The sequence below is a fragment of the Centroberyx gerrardi genome, chromosome 1 (assembly GCF_048128805.1).
Source record: "Centroberyx gerrardi isolate f3 chromosome 1, fCenGer3.hap1.cur.20231027, whole genome shotgun sequence".
Taxonomy (NCBI): Eukaryota; Metazoa; Chordata; class Actinopteri; order Beryciformes; family Berycidae; genus Centroberyx; species Centroberyx gerrardi.
The window spans coordinates 24,700,133-24,725,017 of record NC_135997.1 but is presented as its reverse complement, the minus strand read 5'-3'; the positions used below and the strand labels follow the sequence as shown (position 1 = coordinate 24,725,017).

General features: G+C 44.5%; 2 protein-coding genes across 3 annotated transcripts in view; both read left to right on the top strand.

Annotated features, from left to right (window-relative positions):
• The window catches only part of cd276 (CD276 molecule), a 215,089-nt gene that overhangs the window by 108,772 nt on the left and 81,432 nt on the right, over window positions 1-24,885 (top strand). The gene's annotated exons all lie outside the window — the stretch shown is intronic.
• Window positions 1-24,885, top strand: part of shf (Src homology 2 domain containing F) — a 100,012-nt gene that overhangs the window by 71,363 nt on the left and 3,764 nt on the right. For both annotated transcript variants that reach the window (XM_078282956.1, XM_078282952.1), the window contains 2 exons: window positions 14,971-15,145; window positions 15,654-15,773. In XM_078282956.1, coding sequence (XP_078139082.1) covers window positions 14,971-15,145; window positions 15,654-15,773 — 295 coding nt within the window. The remainder of the gene's footprint in view (window positions 1-14,970; window positions 15,146-15,653; window positions 15,774-24,885) is intronic.

Here is a 24,885-nt window from a genome sequence, read left to right as displayed (position 1 = left end):
GCATGTGTGGGCAAACCCCTGGGTATTAAGCTTGCATTGCCATACAGTATATAAACGATACTACCAATAGGTCTAGTTGATGTTCACACATGTTTTTAACCTTTCTAGGTGCTTGGGTATAGTGGGGAGTATGCATGATTACAGCAGTTGATACCAGGTTGACTTTAAAAACTCCACCTGTTAACACCAAAGTGCTGTGGTAGCTAAGAGAATTACAAAATATTTTATTCATGCGTTGACTTACCCACTATAGTTAAAAAATCACTGAGCTACATCCTGGTATGTAAATGTACCGCACACCAACATAGCGCTGGCTCATGCTTGTGTGACTTCTGCTGTACTGCCTGGTGTACGAGGGCACACTGTATTTCCCTTATGCAGGGGACTCTTGGGGCTCTGCACAGCCTAAAGAAAGATACTGTAATTCCCCCAAGCACAGCGCACTGCAAAAAGCGTTACGCACGAACGAAATGAAACCAACCAACCGATGAACACACAGAGCCCAGCTTGTTAGCAAGAGCAAACATTCAAATAACAATGTTTCAGCTTCGGTATGATATTCCCAGAAAATATTGTTTGGCCTTTAAGAGCCACTACATCAAATCACAAAGTTGGCAGATTTTAGGTCATCTCACACATGTCCTATAACTGTAAACAGTTTTGTACAGCTTTGTTTGGCTGAAGATTCAATAGGAGTTTTTGAGCGTGAAATTGTCTTCCAATTGATGCCATCAGGAGACACTGAATCACTGCTGTGTTAATTACGGCTTAATGAAATAATGTAAATGAAAAATATGCATGGCTTGAAGGTTCAGTGTGGGATGCAATTGGGAAAATAAAGTTGCCAAGTTAGTCATCTATTTTACATACTTTGAATAGTAAACTTTAGTTTTATAGAAGTTCAAATCAATGGATATAACTTACTTCAAGATAGTGTCGCCTCTTTCAAGGAAATTCTCCAGACAGGTGAAGCACATGTACTTAACACAAGTGAAATGATCTGAGTCCATTGGCTGATTTTTTCACTTTTTTTGAGAAAAACAAGATTTTAAGACTCAACATTAGACTAAATTACATGTTAAGATGAGCCTGTTTTCGCATTTGTGCTGGGTTCAGGCTCTAATGCATGTACATACATATGTCTGTCTATCCATTCATGTTCTTTCTATGTGTTCTTGTGTGTTTGCCACTTGATTCATGTGTCTCATGTTTTCTTCAGTGTGTGGAGTAAGCACTGAGGTCTTCATAGGAATAAATGTGTTGTGCCTCCTCCAATGATTAGTTGAATAAGGGATGCTGCATTCTTAATCACTCCGCTTCTCTCCCTCATTATTTTTCTGTCAAGCAGCACTCAGAGGAGTTTATTTAGGGTGCTATTTACCAACACACCCCTCTCTCAACCCCCCCCCCCCCCCCCCACTCCTCACTCCCCCACTTTTGATGATGATTAATTTAATTTCCATTGGATGTCAAAGCGTTGGCTGGAAAACAGAGAGATAAGAGTCCTGAAGTTGTCTTTCAAAGAGGAAAGCTGCAGTCCAAAAAGTACTTTGATTTACTGCACGTCTTCATCCTGTTTTATGTTTCATTTAGGCAATAATTATTCCCCACTGTCTGGAGGAGAGAGAGAGAGAAAGGTAGAGAAAAGAGAAAGACTCCTCCCATGACAATCTGCCATAAAGCAGACATTAGTCAACATGGGATTGTCCCACTTTTCTTTTGCAGGTGTCAGTGTAGACCAAGCCTTGAACGGCCTGGGATCCGCACATCAAGGGGCTCAGGGAAAGTTTCAGGCCTCTCGGGGCTCTTGTGCTGTCTCTGCCTCGTAGTTTGGGATCTGTACCCAGGGCTCTGATCTTTGGAACCGGCTTCCCTCCCATGTCAGGAAATGAAACACCGCTTCAGTATTTAAGTCCAGACTCGTGACCCACTTATTTAGCACAGCCTACAATCCACCGTAATTCCCACTTTACCAGCCATTCCTTTCTTGTCCTTCCTTCCCCTGCTTAAGAGGCGTCTGAGAGTTTGCTAGGTCTGTCTCGGTCTTGTCCTGGAGCTTCTCTCTCACACAGCCATACGAGCATGTGAATACACACACACACACACACACACACACACACTTAAATCTCATATCTTATAAGTGTAATTTGTTCACCTTTCTATTGCTTTAATTGAATATTTGTCTATTTTCTTACATTGTGAAGCACTTTATGACAAACGTGAAAAAATCATTTAGACAAGTAGATATATTTGTGATGATGTCACTCTCCTTTAATATGTGAGCGGAACTGGATGGGACAGTGCCTCATTCAGCGCCAAAAGTCTTACATTACTCAGGACTAGGGCTGTTGTGATACTGGTTTTCCCCTACAGTACTATACCAGACCAAGTATCATGATACCAAGTAGTGTTGCAATACCACACCAAATAATATTGAAAATTTCTGGTTGATTAAGACTCTTTTGAGCAGGATTAGATACACAAGTAGGCTAGCAGCGCAAAAAAATCTTAAAAGTCTTTGGTATCAATTGTATGGTGAGGTAGTACTGAAGTATGTAACCCTAGTCAGGACGGGTCATCAGGGTTCATGAAATTTTAGACTGGGGTCAGAAGGTCACGGGCTTATGTCTAACCACAGCTGTGTGTTGTTCGGTTTCCAGAGAGCAATTTTCCCCAGCTATGTTTCTGTAGTCGCTTAAGTACTTTACTGCTATGTAATATAGATGACTAATGATACTGATTTCCTAGGCGGTTTCCTCGGCACATCAAGACATTCACTGTTTATATTCCAACAATTATATGTGAAATTAAAGTGTCTGCAAACAAAGTATTAACTGATAATGAAAAAAGATGCACAACCTCAATAAAGCGCGGAGTGGGTGTGGAAAAAAACGAGTAAACGAGTACCAAGTGCTGCCTACGTCCTCCCACCATGGTGTAACATGGTAATGCAATCTGCATAAAGGACAATTTGTCTTCATTAATGGTAGGGAAGGGGAGCAGAGTAATGCCCCTTTGCTGCAGCCCTTTCCTCAGCTGTCCCTATCGCATGAGGCCTGCCTGCCTGCTCGCCTCTTCACAGCACTTGGTCTGGTGTTATTATTCACTGTTGGCCTATCTCCTGACAGGTATGCAATGGAATGTAAATTCCCTGCCTTGTTAGGGTGTTGGGAGGCTGTGTACTTGCGGTTCGGTTAATCACTCATCCTCGCTGCCCCCCGCACCCCCACCCCAACCCAACCCCCCCCTTCCACCGAACACACACACACACACACACACACACACACCCACCAACCACAACCCCTTCCCTGCCTCCCTCCTGGGCATTGAGTAGGTGATGGATGAGACAGGAGGTGAAGAGTGAGGAAGACACATTAGAATTTGACCATATGAAGAGGACTCTGTGTGTGTGTGTGTGTGTGTGAGAGAGAGAGAGAGAGAGAGAGAGAGAAAGACAGATAGAGAGAGAGAAAGACAGAGAAAGAAAGAAAGAAAGAGAGTGCTTGCATTTCCATGTGTATAAACACGTGGGTGCTTTAACTATGCATATCACACACTCACAACACCCAGACATGGACAGGCTGCCACTGGAAATCTGAGCCTCCTCTCAGCAAGAATGGCAGAGAGAGCCAGTGCTACTTAATCTCCTTGCCCCCGTGTTACTGGCTAGTAACTCCAGTCACTTGGCTCCTGGCCAGCGGGATACTATGCACTTAACACGGGAGATAACAGGAGGCGCTGTCAGAGCGAGCCAGGTCTCGGGGAGCAAGTCACCGCTTTATGTTTTTTTTTGTAATCTTCACAGGCTTAATGACCCAGAAATCTGAGGCTCTACTCTTTTGTCCGTAAGTAAATAATTGATTCAGTTACAGCCCTGTACCGGTTCTGTGCGCCAGCTGTTTTGCGGGTGCCACGGTTCTGTCGTGGCTCTCTGTCCGTCCGTCTGCGTGTCCGTCTCTGCTTGGCCGACCCGGTTTCCCCTGCGCTGGCTGTCACTCCGCAGCTCGGCCTCGTCCTCTTGGCCTCGGCTGCAGCCGCCGCTGATAACCTTCCCGACAGCCCTCTTTCATGAGCCTCAAATGTGTCCTACCGTCTTTCACTGAGCACTGCGATGGCTCTTATCTTCACTCACACACATTGGCCACATACAACAGCCCTGTAAACACCCCCCCCCCCCCCCACACCCCCCCACCCAGCCCAGTACAGAACCGGCGCTCTGCCAGCCAGTAAGCCGCCCTGGAACCCCCTGCTGGCCAGCCGTCACTCTCTCTGGACAGAACTGCAGGGAAAAGGCCTTGCTGTCATCTCTCTTCTCCATCACTCACTCGCTGTGCCACTTTCATTTTTTTTTTTTTTTTTAATACAAACGTGTGGTCTTTCAAAACAGATCTGTGCTTTGAAAACAGAGCTGGGACTGCATAATGTGATGGATACAGTATGAGGAGAATTATGAGGTGGCATTTCAGTTTCTCTGAAGCATTACGCAGTTGTTATCTGTAATGATTTGGGTGTCGATGGAAGAAACGCGTCTTCAGAAGAGGCCGGTTTTGTTTTCCGAGTGCTCCTGCTCATAATGCGCCGCATAAACATCACAATCTTCCAACTTGTTTTGAATATGCATGCAATTAGCCAACCAAATTAAGCAGAACTAAATTAAATGGTGCTGGTGGAAACAAGCGCAGCTCGTGATTTATGGTGCAGCGCTGTTTACAGTGATGGAGTGCCACGAGCTAATGAAAAGCCTGGGGTAAACAAATACCTGGCTTTAAAAATAGACCTGCGCCTGGAGGAACAAAGGGAAGGCAGGCACAGATAACAAAGGACTGTTGTCCATTTTTCAGGTCTCTCTGGTTCTTTTGATGAACTGTACTGCCAACAGAGCATAACAAATAAACTAATCGGCTACAGTGTAATTACACTCAAGCTTACAGAATTCCCACTGCCAGACTGGTACTCAGACTGGCACTGGGCGCTCCATGTGACATCCTGCCAGGTTCCCCACATACCTAAAGCTAGCAGGATGTGTGTAATTTTTTATTTTTATTTTTTTTTGTCATTTTCCCAAAGGTTTTTCATGCTCGCAGTCCAACAAGTCCTGGCATGGCCACTTTTGTGCAGTTAATTGGAGTGACAGAAGCTTTGTTGACTTTAGAATGGAATTTATCCCCTAGGATCCAGTCTGCTGCCTCTCTGCCTCCCTCTCTATCTGTATGTCAACAGGATGTGTTGTGTATTAATATGGGCTCAGGATTATGCGAATAGAAGATGGCATATTGGTGTAAATGCAGTCAGGCATCAGTGTGCAGTGATGTGTTTTCAACTTGTCTAGATGACAAGGAGGTAATCATGACTGGATGTACATATTGTGTACATACTGTATTTCTTCACAAAAAATATGACACCAGCAGTCATTCAGCTCCACATAATGTTCATGAAGGAAAGTAAAATAACACAATATGTAAAGATAGGTGTGGCATTGTGGTGAGCCTTCAGGGATGGTGATGTGTAGATCAGTGTTAGTGTGTATGCAACTGCTGTTGTCACCTTAGGTCTGAATTAGGATGAACACATCGCCCCCTGCTCCCCCTTTCAGGCAGTTCATACCTTCATACAGAGACCCTCATAGAGCAATGCTGCAAGGCCTGAAGATGCACTCATCCATGCAACAACATGGCATCTAGAGCCAATGCTTATTCAAAAGGGCCTTGGGACTGACAGCATTTTGGAATACGTTATGAGGTGAGGGAGACACCGGTCGCCCGGAGTTTAAAAAAGCGACGCACCTGCCTATTGAATCAGTTTACCTTAATTTCCAGAGTGCCAAATGCTATTATTCAGCAGTGCAACCGAGCGAATCTGAGCCAGACTTGCCCGAATCGCCTCATCCTCAGAGCGAGGCTGCGAAGTGCAGGCAGCCTTCTGCTCCCCAAACAATTACACGCTAATCTGCAATGTGAAATGAGAATTAGGCTTTTAATCCCATAGGAAGAGAGTCCCCTACTTCACCCCAAAGTGGAGGAAGTTATATTATCTTCCAGAGCTTCTGACCTCCGGCCAACCCCGCTGTCTCCAGCCTACCCCCACCCTCCTGTCCCCCCCGTTACCCCACAACCGCCTCATCAGGTTAGCCAGCAAGCAGCCCCTCCTTCCAGACACCTTTCTCTAGTTTAGCACCCTGACACCACGGGCCCAGCTATTTAATTGCTTGTCGGATTGAATATTCTCCGGTTTCCCCCTTCATCTAGCTCACCGATATTGCTTCTCATTAGCATGTCCTGCACCAACCCACTGCAATTCCTTGCAGGGTGGAAGAAGGACAAGTCCATAATGTTATGCTTGTCCTTAAACTGAAAAACCAGCATGTACACCAGCCAATAAAAGCCGGTGACACACTGATGATCGTGAACACAGTCATGTTCTTTCTTCTTAGGCAGGTGAAATAACACTTAGTCAATCGTGTTAGATGGGCGGGTGATTCTGATTGAGCGTAGTTTGAAAAATATGATTGAATATAATTTCTGACACTCATTGTTAAATTTGACAATCTGACATTATTAGATATCTTTAGCCCTTTACCTAACAAATACTAACATTTTAGAGGTAATTATATGTGATATGTGATTTTTCAATACAAACATTTTCAAAGCCCTTCAGTTTACTCTAGCCCAAAAATCTAAAACTAGATTGTTTATGGTTTTATTGAATCTCTTTCCATGGTAGACATGTCTCTATACCTGTAGGCCTGTGAAGGAAATTCAGTTATGAAATGGAACACCAGAGCCCCGTGTTTATTTACAGTTTCTCTAGAAGATTGGGACTGACAGGCAACATGTCATCCCTGGCTGTAGACACCCCCCCCCCCCCCCCCCCCCCCCCCCCCTCTTCCCCATGTGGCTGCTACTGCTGGGCCATGTTTCTTTATTAGCCTAGACCCTCTGACACTAGCTTTCTTGTGGATGGCAAAAAAACATTCCCCTCTCCATTCGCTCATTTATTAAAGCTCCTCTGCTATTTAACAAGTGGTCCTTCCACAGTGAAAGATATGCTGTTGCATGAGCACTCGATTTACCCTGGTAATACCCCCCGTCCAGACATGAGGCATACATTATTTAAGGGGCAAGGCCTGGGGAGTGTCCACTTCCAGGATGGATTGCTCTGAGGCTTGTTCCAGCAGAGGATATTGTCTACATTGCTGTTTATCTTATTATAGAGCCCTGAGGCTTTTTCTTTTTTTCTTTTTTTTTAACTCAACACTAAGAATAACAGCAGAGTGTGGGCTACTGTATCTATGACTATCAGTAGCCAAGCTCAAGGCTGCTTAAGTTTGATACTCTGTAATTTGAAGGCGCATCAGTGTTTCATTTATTTCCGCCCTCTTTAATGAAGTCTCTCATACAGAATATGGTGCTGGTAATCCCCTGGCATTAAAATGTAAAATGTCAGTGTTTCATAAGCTATGGGTTGGGATTCAAAATGTGTCATGCGCACATTTCTGGTGTGTGTCTCCACATAACTAATGTTCTAATGAGCCTGGATCCCAGGGTGAGACTACTTAGACTGGGTCCCAGGTTGAAAAAAGTTTGAGATTTGAGTGGGCCCAACCTCTTAGGTAAACTAACCTCTCTTTTCCTTTCAGTCCTGTTCTCTTCCTTCCTTTTCTAGTCCACAGCTACTGCTGATTCTTGCACTGCAGTAGAACCAGCTCTTTACCACAGTATGCATTTTCTATTATCCTCGCTTGGCTCTTATCTATTTTTCACTTGTCCCTCCTACACTCTCTCTTTTCTCACTCTCTCTGTCTCTCTTTGTTTCTCTCTCGCGTTCCCTCCCATCCTTCACTCCGTCCGCCTCTATCTCTTTCTCCCTCTCTCCCCCTCTCTCTCCGCCTTTCCTCTGGTGACTCGGGCGACACTTGCAGTAGAGATTAAAGTGATCAAGGACCTACCGTGGCCCCCTCCCGTCGGGCAGCTCAACGCCGGCCCTCCCCTGGTGGAGGAGCTGGAGTCTCCCTCCCAGCCGGCCCAGCCCTCGCCAGGACAGACGGCCTGTGACCAGCACCACCACGGTGGGTGTTGGTGTTCACGTTGTCCCCCGTCTCTCCCGTCGGCACGTCCCGCCTCCGAGTCTCATCCATCCATGTAACTGTCCATCCATCCTTTCGTTCACCCTATCCATCCATCCATCCATCCATCCCTCCATCCATCCATCCATCCGCTTCTTTCAGTTTAGTCCTATATTGATTTTATTCACTTTTTGAAAGAAATTCCAGTATCTAACCACCAAATCCAATCCATCTACCATTCAACACTCTTTATTTCAGGAGCTTGTGTGTCCGCTAAATCAACAGTGCGATGTGTTGCATGTCAGTGCTGGTTACGTTCTCAGTTTTAGTTCCATAAGTCTTCTGGTCTGAGTTTTAATACTTGAAGCAGCTGTACTGAATGTTGAAAAAATTATATGTACAACAAACCAAGGAGGACATTATATTTAGGTCAGTAATCAAAGGTGCAAACAATTCTAACAATAATCTGGATTTGCAGCCTTTTTTGGATCATCTTTACCAAGCATGCCAGTAAAACTGGAGGGCACTGCATGATGTGTGAAAACTACTTACTGAAAGAGTTGTTATCCGTCAGAAGCACTGTATGATGTGACATTAGGTGTTAGCCCGGTAATGAATGCACTTTTCCATCTGGATTTCCCGTGGCAGAAAATCACTAACTCTTGCCCAGGTTTTAGGGCTGAAGCCTCATTAGTTTTAATTGTGCTGAATTGCCTTCTGAATAGGTAATTGCCACTCGCGGTGACCCCCATTTCCTCTTGTCAACATACTCATAACTGTCCCAAATGTCCTTCTGCCCGCTGCTCTCTGCGACTGGCTTACGTGAGTCAAAAAAATCTAACTCATTTGAGATGATTTCAGTTCAGGACTCGAGTGTCCTCACGTCAGGTTGAGCCATATTTACCATCTTATCTAACATAATGACCAAATAATGAGCCTATTTTCGACCAAGAGGGTCATTACATTGTGCTGCTGTTTGAAGCTTTCCACAGACTCACACTCGGTGACTGCTGTAATTACCCGGGGAAAAGACGGACGTGTAGCAGAACTAATGCCAGGAATGGGATTTCCCCTGGCAGAGTGGGAGGACTTAGACTGAGACCATGTAAGAGGACACTGCTGTGTGCTGTAGGCGAGGACAGGGCAAGGAGATGATTTATGCCCCATAATTCCATGGGAAAGGTTCTGGTTCCCTGTGTGATGTGAGTGGGTTTAAGATTGGCGTCCAGCTGTAAAGTGATCCTCTCTCTGTCTGAGCCAGCGTTGGCCCCGCTCTACATCGGCGGGGTCAAAGGTCGCTGTGGCAGACATGGGGCGGCGGGGGGCCGAGGGGCGGCGCCCTCCGCGACCCCTGTGAATACAGTTACAATGCACTCTCTTGACCTCGGCCTCCAGCCAGACCTTCAGTCACGCACCAGGACATTAGTCATCCATTATACACAAGATAGCTCACATACTCCAGCTCGCTGCTCTTTACCCCGGCTGAGCTAAGGGTCTGTATAAGTGTTTGTAAAGGCTATCATGGTTAGCTCTGATATAGACCAAGAATGAACAGTACCCATTACAGTTCAGGGGAATCTGCCTCATCCGCTCAACCTCATTATCAAAATTTGAATACAGCTTGACAGGGCAGATATTACATCTACATATAAATGGAGGGCAGTCTTTTGTCTGAGTATAATGAAGAGCTTTTTGCCTTTGTTTTCTGACATGAATTAATTATCTAGACTTTACAGCATTTCTCTTAGCTTCTCCTTCCTTTTATCTAAGCAGAGTGGGGGAAAAAAACAAAGTAATTAAAAGATATCCAGATTTAATTTTGAACAGATTCACAAGCTGTTGAGACATTGGAGAGTCATTTCTTTGTCTTTGGAAACCTCATTAGAGTTGCATTTTGGGATTTATATGAAAAGAAAGAAAGCGTATTCCTAGATGGAGGAATCATTAGATATTTAACCACTGGATTCAGCAGAGGTGCTCTAAATAAATATTATTGTAGTCCCTCCAACAAATCATTATTTGATTTCCCAATGCACAGAATTAATATCAACATGAAAGTGAGTGATTTTTAAAGCTACTGGTTCCCTGGGTATCATTCCGTGTTGAGTACTATTTTCAGAGTGCGCCGTGCATTTTAATGAGCTGCGGACCTGTTAATCATTTCACACGTCAAAGCTGGAAAACTTAATTTTCACCCCACAGTGCGGCGGTCGATGGCACACTTCGCCCCGCAGAGTAGTCAACCTTTCTGATAGGAGCACCATTAGTAAATGAGAATTAATTAGCCGGCTTAATTAGAGAAACTTGCTCAGGAATGTGGGCAGAGAGGGAGATGCGTAGTCAAGTTGTGCGGAGTCCTCAAAGCTGTACGGCCTCTATTGTAGTGAAACCACATAACTACAGTTTCAGTGTTTTTCTTACTAGAATTGAAAGGTTATGTGGACAATTATGTGTTGACTGGGTTTTATGACCCATGAAACCTCCATTGTATAGTTAAAAAATACATAGATGTCAATGAGAAAATAAGCATTTGTCATTCCCAAAATACTTCTTTTTTGCAGATGCATTTTTTGGTGCATCAGAGGTGTTATATGCCACTAAGGCTCTCCCCTTGTGTTTTTTGTTGCATTGTATTGCATTGTATTGTATTGTATTGTATTGTGTTGTGCTATGCTGTGCTGTGCTGCATTGCGTTATTTAGTGTTGTGGATTGGGCTCAGTCTGATTATGGAGATTTCACTTTGACCTCTGTGGCCTGTGTTTATCTTGGTCTTAGCCAATCAGCTCCCTCTCTCACACACTCTCCCTCCCCCAACATCCTCTTTTTTTGTTGTTTTTTTGTTTTGTAGAGCTCTCTGAAGGAAGCTACGTGTCTGGAGAGGGCAGGTCTTTCAGCCATCAGTCACCATCTGACTGACAGTTCAATCTGATACACAGATTCCATTTGCTGCGCTTTACAGGCAACAATACTGATAACACACACAGACATGCATGTGCGCACACAGACGCCCCCGCATGTTTATGTGTGTCTTGTGCATGTGTGTGTGTGTGTGTGTGTGTGTGTGTGTGTGCGCGCGCGTGCAGACGTATACATGTGCACACTCCCGTCCCTCTTAAACTGCCTCTCAGGATTTTTGTTCTCCTGTGGGCCAATCCTCTCTTCAATCTCCTGTCGTCCGTGTCCCGGAGTGTGTGCTCCAGAGAATGAAAGGGGGAATGAGTTTGGCTGACTCCCAGTGATATTCAACCTTAAACCATAATACTACGACAGTTCCAGCTAGTGTTGGCGAGATGGCCGGCAATCATAGCAGACACGGGTCCCTCCACACTTGAGCAAATAAAATGATAGCTTTTGTTTTGTTGGGAGCCTCACTTCAGGGTGATACTCTTCTTTTAGAGCTGTGCACTCTGCCTCTGGAAAAGCCGCAGCTCTGACAGGAAAGGTTGATGGGGTGAGCTCCACTGAGAATAGCCACTCAACCCCTTTCTAGTTGGTGGAGGAGGAGGGAAGGGTTTAATCAAGCTCAACTAAAGCATCGTATATAGGATGAGTTTGTCGAATCCAGCCATGAGGAATCACCAGTGTGGGAACTGGGAATATTGGCGTCCAACTGTAACGTGATCCTCTCTCTGGAAATATGAAGAGGTGAGGTCAGACTTAGGCTTGAGTAGGATATAGATACATGGAGAAATGCAGGACTAGGTGGGAAAACCACACTAGCAGGGTACACAGTTGTCCCCCGCTGGTAGATTCCTAACCTGATATGTTTAAATCACTGGTGAACCAAATCGGAGCATCTGTTTTTTATTGCTTTGATGCTGGGCGTATTTGAATGTCTCTGCGGTCAATAGTTATGTAAATTGGTAAGGTTTAATACGTTTGTAATGGTAACAGGCATAAACAGAGACAGGTAGCCATGCTTTAGGGCCATCAGATGACAGACATGATGTTGTAGTGCTGTATTAAAGTTTTGTTAGTATGACACTGTAGCTGCAACTCTGTGTTAGTGAAGATGACATGTTGAATGAAGCTGTTATTGCTCTGTCTCTCCTTTTTCTGCCCCCACATGAGCACACATACACTTCTTCCATAGAGCGCTGTTGTTTTCTCTCCTTGACACACAAAAAACACACAGAGAAAAAGCCAGAGAGAGAGTTAAAGAGGTGAAAGAGTGTGAGATGGAAACACCAAAGGAGAAGGGGAGAGAGAGAGGAAGGGTTAGATAGATAAAAAAGGAGAGAGTGAGAGAGAGAAAGAGAGAGAGATGGAAAGAGAAGCAGGGAGAGAGAGCGATTGGCTGTGTCTTCATGTTGTGATCTGTCAGCGCTGACAGGGATGAGCGGTTGCAAACACGCATCTTCCTCATCCCCTCGGTCAGTTTCCATGGAAACGCCATTTCTCACCCATACACATATACGTTCATCCTACTCAAACACTGTATTCACCGTCAGCGTGCGGTTCAAATGGACAGTGTGAAAAAGTAGAAAACTAATGTTGTCTTTAATTTCATCGGGACTTTGGTGCAACACAGGCGCAGCATTAGACTGCCTAGGCAGAGCATCAGACCCCAGGGAGCTGAAGCTAGCTGCAGCTCCCTCACAGAGGTTTCCATGGGTCTGAGGTTAGGGCCACAATTTACCCAGCTGTCATGCAACAGTACAATTTGGCTGTCATTTCAAGATTCAGCCGTAGCCCTATGAAGCACAAAAGTGCAGAGGGCAAGATAACAACGGTAGCCGAGTGATTTGGAATAATCATTTCCATGAGTTTATGTTTAGGGAAACGCGTCAGTGAGCACAAGGCCAGCGAGTTCAACCTGTAGTCGACTGGAGGTGAAGGGGAGCCCCTGGTGGCCGGAGGGGAAACAGCAGCACTCTTATCTCAAAGTCCTTACCTGCCGTCGAATCGTGGTCCGTCGAGAGCTCTCAGGATGCAGTACTGACACAGACTCACTCTCACAGTGGGAGTTAGTGATATACACACACAGGCCAGCCGGAGTACAGCTGACTCACTGGTAATGCTGCTAGTCTCTCTCTGCCTGTTGGCACAAATAAGTAATAATTCTTACCATTTGACAGCGTATTGACAGTGGAGACAGACAAATGTGTAAAAGATGACATGGCTAAGATCACGTTAACAAAATTGATGTGTAAATTTGATTCACTAACAATCTAAAACGCCTGGTTTGGGTGGGGCGTCTGCATCCACAGATGGCCCTATGTTTTCCCATTTAGCCCCACCTATCCGTTAGCATCTCCCCTTTTTAGTGTTTAAGTGTTTGCACCAGCATGCTGAAAGGTGTTGACATGATGTTGTCTCCTGTAACCTACCTACACTGATTGATTGATGCTGTCAGCCCATCCACTGAGCAAGGTAGAAGACCACTTGGCTAGCTTACAATAAAGTGTAATGCTATCCTCTGACTGGAATACAGCGTCTAGACAGTTGCAGGCCCATCCCCATCGACATGTTGTTGTGATCACAGAGCCTGTCTGTCTGTACAGTGGCTGCCATGTTCAGTCAGGGTAATTAAACACTAGAAGCAAGATTGGCCATTAAATAGTGATGGAGAGACAGAGACAATCAAGCTAGCTGTATACTAGCTCTATACTATATTAACCCCTTCCATCAAAGGCTCAGCTTTGATGTGTCGCTCTTAAACCTTTAAGCAGCCGAAGCTCTCCAGCTTTGGCTGGAAATGTGTTTGATGTAGGAAGCTGACCTCCGTTATTGTGCGGGAAGCGTGGCGATGGCTCTAAATAGGCTCTTTCCAGAAGGCAGGACTGCTGTGACATCAATTATAGAGATGGATGGCAGAGGAAAAATACTTAAAACACACATACACACACACCACTACCCCAACCTCCAACTCTGTTGTTGATACTTTTGACCTCCAACGACCCCTTGCCAGAAGTAGGAATTCACTTTCATTTGTTCTCATGCATATTAGCTTCGCCTCTAATCTCAGGTTAGCCTTTGTAAATAGTGTTAAATGTTTTTTGTTTGTTTTTTTTGTTTCCTGATTGGCTGTGGAGTCGCTCAGTGACCTTTGCCAATCATGTCATGACCACAGATCACCTCTGATCCCCTTCAAACCGTCGAGCACTTCCCACTGGGGTTGCCAAGGGAACTAGTCAATTCCTCAGTTGACCTTGGGGCTTTTGAAAGGCTAGTTTAATGATTAACCTGCGTTACCTGTGTGTGGCATTTGTGTGTGTGTGTATTTTCAAGCGTGTTTGTTTGCCTGTCTGTGTACGTGCTTTTGTCCGCATATGTTTTCACTTTTGTGTGTGTATGGGTGTGTGTGTGTGTGTGTGTGTGTGTATGTATGTGTGTGTGTGCATATATTTATATGTGTGTATTCGCTTGTGTGTGTATGAGTGAGACTGTTTGTGTGTTGTGTTTTCTTCCCTATTGGAATGTGTACACAGTGAGGAAGGATTGATTTATGCCTCTTCCATTGTGTGTACACGTCCTTCAGTTGGATGAGCAGAACAAAGTGACAGTGTGTGTGTGTGTGTGTGTAAAAGCGTAGCCTGGGTTTCTCTTCTCATTCACACAAACCTCACAGCACCATGAAAACTTCTAGTTTAGTGGAAATTCAAGTCAAAACTGTCACAAATATGGCTTTCCTTTTTAGCATAGTCCTTCTCAAGTCATCCAACCTGGATTCTAATTGAAGTGTATGCAATTGACTGTTCTCTACTGTTATATTGTGCTGCTGTTTGATATGATATGTAAAACTCACAATTGAATATTGTGGAAGTTATTTATGTTGGCCATCTTGAGACCTTAAAAAATGTTACAAAATTTAAGCAGTGAACATCAGATAATATTTTGTTTATCTAACATGGATATCCAGCATATCTTTTTGGAATAAAAAATGTTGCTCTTTCCCTCAATACAGTCCAATTTGATGGTGTGGAGAAGTCTCGAATGTCGCCCACCAAGGAGGGGAAGAGTCGCCCGCCACAGCGCCACTCCAGTGGGTGTCTGGTCAACACCAAGATGACCTCACTGGACCACTGTAGCTCCTCGCTTGGGGAGCGCATCGACCCCACCATGCCCCTGGAGAGCCAGTTGTGAGTCTGATCATTGTGCTGCTTGGTGTAGATCAGGGGATGGGCCACATTAATAGTCAATGTGTTTGTGTGTGTGTGTGTGTGTGTGTGTGTGTGTATATGTGCGTGTGTGTGTGAACTGTTAAAAGATGTCTCCCTGAAGTTCAGTAGTTTGGAAGAAGGCTGAGATGGAACTACTCGCTCTATATTTGGTTTTCATACAAACTTCAATGTCGTTTTGACTGATTGACTGACTTGATTTTTCATTTCGGGGTGAACTATTCCTTTAAATCCACTTTCAGTCCTGAAATGAAGATGTATGAAAAGAGGAAACGATTTAAAGAAAGCCCTGAGACAATTGAATTGGTGTTCCTAATATCAGATGCCTTTGTGGTCGATTTTGATGCTTGGAGAGTATTGCTGTTTCATTTCCTTTGCTTCCCCTGTTCTCTTTTCTGCACATTCTCACCATTCTTTTGTTCCTCCTCCTCCTCCTTTCCCCTCCCTTTTTCCTCATCGCTCGCTGTAGCTGGTACCACGGAGCGATCAGCCGGACAGACGCAGAGTCCCTGCTCAGGCTGTGTAAGGAGGCCAGCTACCTGGTGAGAAACAGCGAGACCAGCAAGAATGACTTCTCCCTCTCCCTGAAGTAAGAACGCCACTCTCTTTTCCCTGCCAACAGGCCACATGTGAACAGACAGACACACATGTGCACACATGCACGCACCGCACCACACCACACCACACCCGGGTCAAAAGCATTCGCAAATGCTTCATATGTTTTGATTTAGCCTGCTTAGGTGTCAGATGCATGTTGATGTGCCACACAGGACAATACAGAGAGTGACAGAGAGTTTAGAAAATCAAAGAGTATTGAAAAGTCAATTAAGCGTACTTTCCTGTGATTGACAGCCAACATAATCTGAGTCCTGAGGTGATGAACCCCACCCATCTGGTACTCAGAGCAGATCAAAACAAGTGTCAAGAATTATGTGCAACTACTACACACACACACACACACACAGCAGAGACATGTAGAACCCAAACATAGCGGCTATACACACTAACCAGTGGAGCACATAGTGGAGAAGCCTGACATGCTGCTTGCAGGGGTCCTTGTATATCTCTTCCACAATAGCCTGCTGACTCAGCCTCCTCAGTATGGTAATCATTTTCACCTGCCAGACCCCTATCTCCCCCCCTACATACCCCCCCGCCCCAAGTCCTTCACCTCCCCCTGGTAACCTCTCTGCCACAGTTGGCTCCCCGATTCGCTGATGTGCCCAGAACTCGGTTAACGGTGCCCTTCATCAGCGACCCCTGACCCCCGCCGCGACCAGCCGAGGGTTCAAAGGAGCGACTCTGATTGGTTTAGTCTAGTCTGACATTTGGTGGAGGTTACTTTAGCGTGAAGGGACACTCTCACCCACAGCGCAGTCACATCCCATTGGCTTGACGGGGGGGGTTCGGGGCTCTAGGGGAGGAGGGTTGAGGTTGATGAATGTCAGCCGCATATCACTACCAGGTGCCGGGTTGACGGTATCGGGCGCACAACCGCTTCTCTGCAGGAGTAGAAATACGCCGGCCCACACAAAATTCGCCAAATCCAACTGTGCTAAATTTGCTTGAGCTATGGATATGAAATTATCAACTATGAAATCACAGTATCCTTGTTGACAAATGGTCTTTTCACACTTTTTATAATCCCTAGATTTCAAGACTCAATCTCCCTGCATATAAAAAGCTCTGTGACCAGCTATATGCTTATTAAAGACATGAGATGAGGCGAGATGAGATGAAAGATATGCTGAGAGACATTGATTAGTCTTTGTTATTTTGGTAGAGCTCATGTTGCTGGAGGCTTGTATCTCTTGGCAGGAAAACATCATGCTGTCCAGAGCTATTCCACCTCTCTTCATGCTACTGTAGCTGCCTGTCTCCCTGACGGATCGACTGTTAGCTTGGCCCTCTGACTGACTACTTAGCTGACTGTCTGACTGAATGCCTGTCTGACTGACTGACTGAGCGCTAATATCATTACCTGTTGGAATGTGCACTACTACAGGAACTCTGACAGGCTCCTCTCAAGCCTCTGACTAGCCAAATACAGTCTTGCTGATGCTGACAGACACGATGAGTCTGATTTTTCTTAGGAACAGAATAATGGAAAGGGGAAAATGCTAGCTGGCAAAAAATTTAATGAAGAAAACACTGGTAATGCAGTAATGCGGTCCCAAGTGCTCTGGCACAGGCCACCTATTAGAGCCTGTGTTTGACTCTTTGTGTTGGCAATAAAGAGAAACATTTTTGTAACATGGAGATGCAGGAACAAATGCCCCATCATACAAATATGTAATCTGTCTCCATGTGCCATATTTTGAGAAGATGGAACCAGCAAAAAGGAAGGAAGGAAGGAAGGGAGGGAGGGAGGAAGGAAGGAAGGAAGGAAGGAATTAAGGAAGGAAGGAAGGAATTAAGGAAGGAAGGAAGGAAGGAAGGAAGGAAAAACCTACCCCAGCCCTTACACACACTTGCATACACACTCACCACCCGCCTTGGGAGTAGAGGCCAAGTACAATATCCTGTCCCTGCCTCATCAGCACAAAGTAGATTCACATCTACCAAGTCACATAGGCAAAGTAGAAGATAAGCTATATTAAATGTTAACAAAATACAATTTAAAGTAGGGAGAAAGCAAAAATAATTCAGCAGATACTGTAAGGTAACAGTGGATGTACAGTTAAGAGTGGAAATAACAGACTAGGTCAGGCTAAAGTAAGGCATCTTTTATTGTCTAGTTGTCATCCTGGGGGCAAAACAGAAAGATCTCCAAAATAAGAAAGGAAAGGCTGCCATATAGAGTAAAGCCTTTCTTTTGAGCCTCGTAATCTTTTCTAAAGTAAGACATGACATCTTTTAGCCATACAGAATGTGAATGTGGTGAGGGGGATTTCCGGGCCAAAACAATTACCCTGCCAGCCGAAAGGGATGTAAACACAATATCACTTTGAATGGCATTTATGGGTAGGAATGCATTATTTGATACTATCAAGGGGCATGGATCAATAGGGACACCAGGACAGCCAACACAGTATGGAAGATAGAGGGCCAATAGCTTTAAAGTGCAAAACATTGGCCAAAACATATGGGTCACATCCGCAGGTGAGTGAGAACAGCGGTCGCATCTTGCATCTGAACCCGGGTATAACTCTAGCCTGGCTTTGCTAAGATGAATTATTTTGTGTCAGTCCAAGGCGAGCGCCTGATGATGAGTAGCTGACCCGGTCTGGTGCTCCCTCCCAATAGTCATCTCTTAGCTCCATGTCTAATTCTGTCTCACACTTGGACTTAATTTTTTTGATTGAGTGATTTTCCAAACTAAGAGATGGTTATATAAGACTGAAATGAGCCCATTCTGAACAGGGAGGTTGGAGCTTAACATTATCCTCCAAGATAGTTCAGGTAGAAATGAGGGGAAATTAGTTTGTATAAAATTGCATATTTGAATATTTGCATGAGGTAAATTGTTCTTACCATGCAGATGATCATTGCAAGAAAATGAGCCATTCTGGAATAAATGTTTAAAACAAGTCTTTCCATGTAGAGTGAAGGGCTGAGGGGAGGAAAGATGGTTGTTGCTGATAGAGCCTAATACGGAGGCTGCTTTAAATTTGTACTGCCTCCAGAACTGGATCCATTTTCAATGTAGAGAGTACTAAAACATTTTATTTGAAAATGAAAAATAGCCAAGAACTCAACTATAGTCTGCCAGAAAGTCTGACTAATTTCCTCCCCTTCCCATGATTCCCTGCAACTATAAAGTATAGAAAATGAATATGTTTTTAGCCCCTTGACAGCAGGGGCTCTATGGAATACATCGTCGGTCGGTCGCTCTGTTCAAATAAAACAAGACATGTTTCTCAGTAAAGCTTGTAACATTAAATGACTTTGCCCCCAAAGCGGGCAACTTATAAGTGGTGGCTCGCTTAAAACAAGAAAGGCCTATGAGCTGAAGTGGAAAAATACACTTATGGTGTGTAGTAAACAGTAAACAGCAGCTAATCCAGTGTGGCTAGCTCACCTTAGCCTGCTAAACAGGTTTTCATTTGCATTTAATCCTCCCAGTGTTGATGATAAAAAGCCTGTGCATCAGTAGAGGAGTCAAAGAATAAAGTCAAAGAATAAAGTCTGCCCTTACAAGTCCACTTGTAGGCGTGTGTGATAGAGCGAGCCGAAGCAGACGTTGTTCAGATTCAGCATCCTTGTGCAGATCCAACTTGATCTTGATGAATGCCACATGTTTCTTTGCTAGACTGGCGCTGATATCTGGGTAGATAAAAATCTTGTACCCCCAGTGGGACAGCTGTTCCTTTTTCTTGCGAGTGAGGCATTGCTTGTCATTGTAATAGTGAAAAAGAACAATAAAAGGTCTTGCCCTCGTATCTCCACCTGTTGGTGGTTGTCCAAGCCTGTGAGCACGATCAATGATGGGTGGAATGGGGAAAACGTCCTTTCCAAACACTGACATGACTTTCACCGGGTTAGCTCCCTCCATAAGTTTTTTTATGGAATCCCAGTAAGGTTGATCTGAGGGATCTGTTTTCAAGTTCATCAGCCTTGGATGAGAGTTCTCTGTCTCAAGTGCAGCACTTTTAGCCTCCAGTGCCAAAACTGTGTCGCTATGGTCTGATAGCGTGCGCTCCATCTCCCTCAGAATTTGGCGGTGGGAGACTTTAGTGGATCTGATCTTGTTTAGCGAGGCTGAGATTGGTGAAATTGCCTGGCCCAGAGAATCAAAATTGTAAGTAAAAATGAGAAACGTGAAGGAAATAAAACTGTATTTGTAAGAGCCTCTCTCACATGCGTCTTGTCTGTCACACTCTTAACTAGAAGTCCATAAGAAAGACTTTTGAAGAGATGATGATGATGTGTGTGTTTTTTGAACCTTTATGTATCCCTGGCAGGCTGAGCATGGTTGCTCTTTGTCAGCAATGACCTGCCTCACGGTCATGCAGTTACACACCTTCACACTTCAGAGCTGCAGTACAGCCGCAATAATGAGCAGCTCCACTGGAGCAGATGAAAGAGGAGTTTAACTCAACAGTAGTTGGTAAGGTAGGGGAGCACTTTACATATCTACATTCCCTGCCCAGATTCCCCCTGCTGGGCTGGGGAGTCAACTGGTGATCTTCTGGTCACAAGCCTGCTTTTCTGACCTTTAGGCTACTGTTTGGCTAAACTGGACGCGAGCAGCGGGATGCCTCCCGTGACACCCATGCTGGGTGTATGTCACACTGGGAGGTGGTCTGGACACTGTGTACCATGCTGAGAAGCTTGTGTTGTTCTGCTGCAGGGCTGTTTATCCTCCATGCCTCAGTGGGAGCCGTCACATTGCGTGGCCTGACCTTTTAGCCAGCCGAGGTGCTCGCCCTCTCTGTCAGGCTGGTTGACCCAACGGCTGCGCAGCCTTACAGCAGATCAGATTGGCTTTGATGAGGTCAAAGGTCAAAGTTATAGACTAAGGAGACCTGCTAGGAGTAATGGAAGTACAGGGTGAAGGACTTAATCGGCCCACACTAATGTACTATTGGTACATCGGTTGGTAATCGGTACGAAATATCGTTGGTAAGCTGTACATTGTAGCCATGTAACAAGTTCACAATTTACTTGCTAGTTGAATCACTGGCTGGGATGTCACCCACAGCAGAAGGCTAATGTGGGTGAACAGATTAGCATAGAGGATGTTCGAGTCGGTTCCTGTGTATTTGTATGCCGCATCATGAGCCTATGGCGGAGTAAGATCAAGCCAGTACGACAATCAGCAGGTTTATTCATGGGAATGACAGCGCCACCACACTATAGGTGGAGAGTTCAGCCTGCTCATACAAACCTGGCTCTCCAGCTTCCTGGAAACCTCAGTGTAAGCCCGAGGTGAAGATCCTCCATGTCTGGGGTTGCTGAAAAATTCATAAGGCTATGAGGTGGCACATTTGTGTTTTGCATCATTGATGAAGACAGGCTTAGATGAGCCCCCCAGCCTCAAGAGTACTTGGGACTGAAGGCAAGGGTTTCTGTCTGCCTTGCCCTCCTAACCCCTTTCTCTCGCTCTTTCTCTCTGAGGAGAAAAAGGCTTTTAGGTGTTTGAAACGTATTACACCCTCCACAAGTCTCTCAGAACACAGTGTCATCCTATTCCTCACCCCATGAGAGAGCTTCACACAGCCTGCTTCCACTGGCTGAGCAAAGAAATTGTTGATGAAAGAAGAAAATGTATCCAACAAAATGTGCCTGATACCACAGCGTACACATGGGGAAAGTAGACAGCCGACTGAATGAACAACCAAAACTCTTTGCATCTGCAATTTAACTCCTCTGCCAAAGACACTTTACTGCCTGGAAAGTGTCTTTTTGCTTTGGCTTAGACAAAAAGATCTGATTTCGATCTGCAAGCGACTGTCTAAACCATGAGAAAACAGCATAGAATCTGTTTCTTCCCTGCTTATACAGCCATAAGACCAGATATGAGCCACAAGGAGTTAAAAATCTAATTTTCTGTCCCTGTATAAATGCAGCCTTAGGAGAAAGAAAAAAAGGCTAGTTGCATTTCACTGTATTTCGTTATGCTTCTCAGTTGGCTAGTCCATCATCTAGATTGGACCTAGATGACACAGATTTGTGTTTTGAAATTCATAACCTGCTTTACACCACCAACCACATTTCTTTTTTTTTTCTTTTTTTTTTTCATCATTAAAAGTGTGCCATTGTCTTTTACAAAATGGCAGGAAGAAACCCATTCAGTTTGTGCTCTCACCATATCAAAATGGAATAATGGGCACCCAGGATATCTCATGGCCAGTAACGCTTAAAAAGGTCACGGCTTGCGCTCAGGATCATTATCTTTTGTTGGATGAGTTTGCCTTTTCTGATGCAATAGATTCATAGCTTTGAGAGCATCATTCATGCACCAATCCAATATGTTGAAGGTAGAGATAAGCTGCGATTGCTGTCAGGCCATTTCTGCTCTGAGGGCTATAGGGTTCAAATCAAAGTCATAAACCTCACTAAACAGGACACCAGACCTCCCCGGTGAAATTAATCCCGATTAGACAATAAAAGCCCACAAACACGGGGATACGATAACAACACAAAAGGCCTGTCTACTCAAAAATAGCCCCCATATCCATGTTATCAGCAGCTCTGCTCTATTGCTCTGTTGTCTTTGTTTCTGTCTCTGCGGGGCTGAAACATGATAAGCGGCGCTAAACGCTGACTGGGAAATCAGCTGGGAATCTAAAAATGCTGCTATTGATGTGTTTGCCTTTTTAAGTGTGGCTCCGTGTAACCTAAGGCCTGTCTCCTAGCACTCTGTGTGAGGATTCATCAAATGCACTTTGCAGGGAAGATTTCAAAAACGAGCTCTCCCGGCGCTGCTTGCAGAATTGAAGAAAGAGAGACCTGTGGCTAGGGAAATTTGGCCTGCTCTCCCCAAATCATGATGAACTCGCTGTTAATGACATACTCAACTAGCGAGGCCAGAGGCGCAGTAATGGAGAAGTCTGATAGCTGTGTTTACTTCACTTTTACGGTGCAGCGAGCCTGCAACTTTCTCCCTGAGCTCTCCTATAAAAAGCATTATCTTAGCATTTCTGTCGTGAAGCATTCTCCATCAACTGCCATCTATGTAGGTTCCATAACGCCGAGCTTGCACTCTCTCTGTCTCCGTCTCTTTCTCTCTTTGCCTTTCCCTTTATGTACTTTGATTTTCTGCAAAGCACTTAGTGACAAACCTGTTTGTTAATTGAGGTTTATAAATAAATATGACTTGACCCTCTCTCTCTCTCTCTCTCTCTCTCTCTCTCTATCTATCTCTCTCTCTCTCTCTCATCTAACTGTTACTCTCATATCCCTGCACTAATAATGTTTATGTCTGCATATTAAGCTATTCTTCCTTTTCAATACATCTGATTAATTTCATCTTGTCATGGTGTTATGTGCTCCACTCTTACTTGACATTAACGAAAGAGGGATTGGCCTCATCTATTAAAATAAAGAATACTTTCACATACAGTAATTACCATTTATGGAGCTAAATGTATTCTTATTTTTGATGGATGTCCCTTAATTGAACCTGCACATTCTTAGCCTGTCTCCACTTCAGTGTTATCTCTGTGCCTGTTTCTCTCCATGCCTCAGTGAGAGAACACATCCGGAGGCTTTACACATGCAATTAGGAGATAAGTAATGAATAGACTTGCCTCACATTTAAGGTGCCCAAAGCCCAGTTCTTGCTCCTGTTTATCACAGATAATAGGCACACATGCACACACATATGCACATATACATGCACATATAACTAAGTATACATTCAATAGCCTCAAAAGCATGTCTTTTTTTTAAGAAAAGATGTGGGAGAAAGAGGGGCCTGGCATGCAATAAACGTTGTTTGTCCCATTCTAACACTCTTGACCACCGAGATGCCTCACATCCGCTGTTCGCTATCAAAACAGAAAGTTATGCCTATTAGAATTATGTCCGTCACTGCCAGAATGACATTCCTACATCCTAGTTTTGTTGAGATAATAAATTATATCTACTCAGCTAAACTTCTTGTACACACACACAGTCCTCATGAGACTCCTTTTCCACAACATTGTTGGCATTGGAAGAACGCATAATGCTGATAACAGTGACTGGCCCCATAAGTCACTGGGTGCGCAGCTCTCATGCTAACCTGCTGCGGTGTGTTTGGCTGCTTGTCACAGAAGGAGTGGGTGATAAATGGTATCCCGTGGGCTTTTCTCCTCTGTAATTGAAGACTTTTGTTATTATCCTCCTTTTTGCCAGTTTTGTGCATTGCAGCAGCATGGCTTTCAAATTGAGGCACGCTTTTAAAAAAAAATCATGAAACAATAAATGGTCAAAAGGAGATATGGGGTGTGAGTTTAGTGAGCTGAAATGAGCCGGTGCACACTGTGTTGATGGCATCGCTGGCCGTAATGCCCAGTGGCAGCAACTGGCTGCATGGTGTTTGAGGATGCGGCAATTATAACTTGCTGGGAGCATTAGCTGTTGATTGAAAAAGCTGTCATGCTAATCTATTATGGTAAAGAGGAACTGACAGAACATGTTGTTTTGGAAATGAGGCCCTAGCTCGACACTTTGAGTTAGCTTAGAAATGTCAATCAAAATGTTACACATTTGACTGTAAGATGAGTTACCAAAACGCAGCACATTTACAGGAAGGCGAGAGGAAAAAAACATCTTGTGTTGGTTTTTGGTGTTTTTTTGTGTCAGCTCCTTGCTGATAGGTACACTTAACAACTCCAAAAAAGTCATTTTCTACTCTAAAGCAGAAGATTACTGGCAAGCTGTAAAATGTATTGATCGAAGGCTCCTACAAACACACAGGGAGCTTTTAATTTGCTGCGCATTTATTGCTGTAGCCTAAGTGATTCATCCTGGGGGTTCATTAGCCTCATCCTTATGCTCTGCATGTGAAACCCAGCACCTTAAGTAACCTGGTTTTTATTCATCCCCCCTAAAAATTGGAAGTAATCCAGCTTTCAGATCATTATCATGTAGGGAGCACCTACTGTGAATTTAGAATTACCATTGGCATTTTGACATCAAGTTTGAATCATAAGCAGTCTGTCCAGTGATGGTGAGTTATGTGTTTGAAGTGCAGTTGACATAACTAAGCTATAGGACTGTAGCTGGTAGATATGTATGGAATAAACTAGCATTTGTGGTGATCAGTTGAG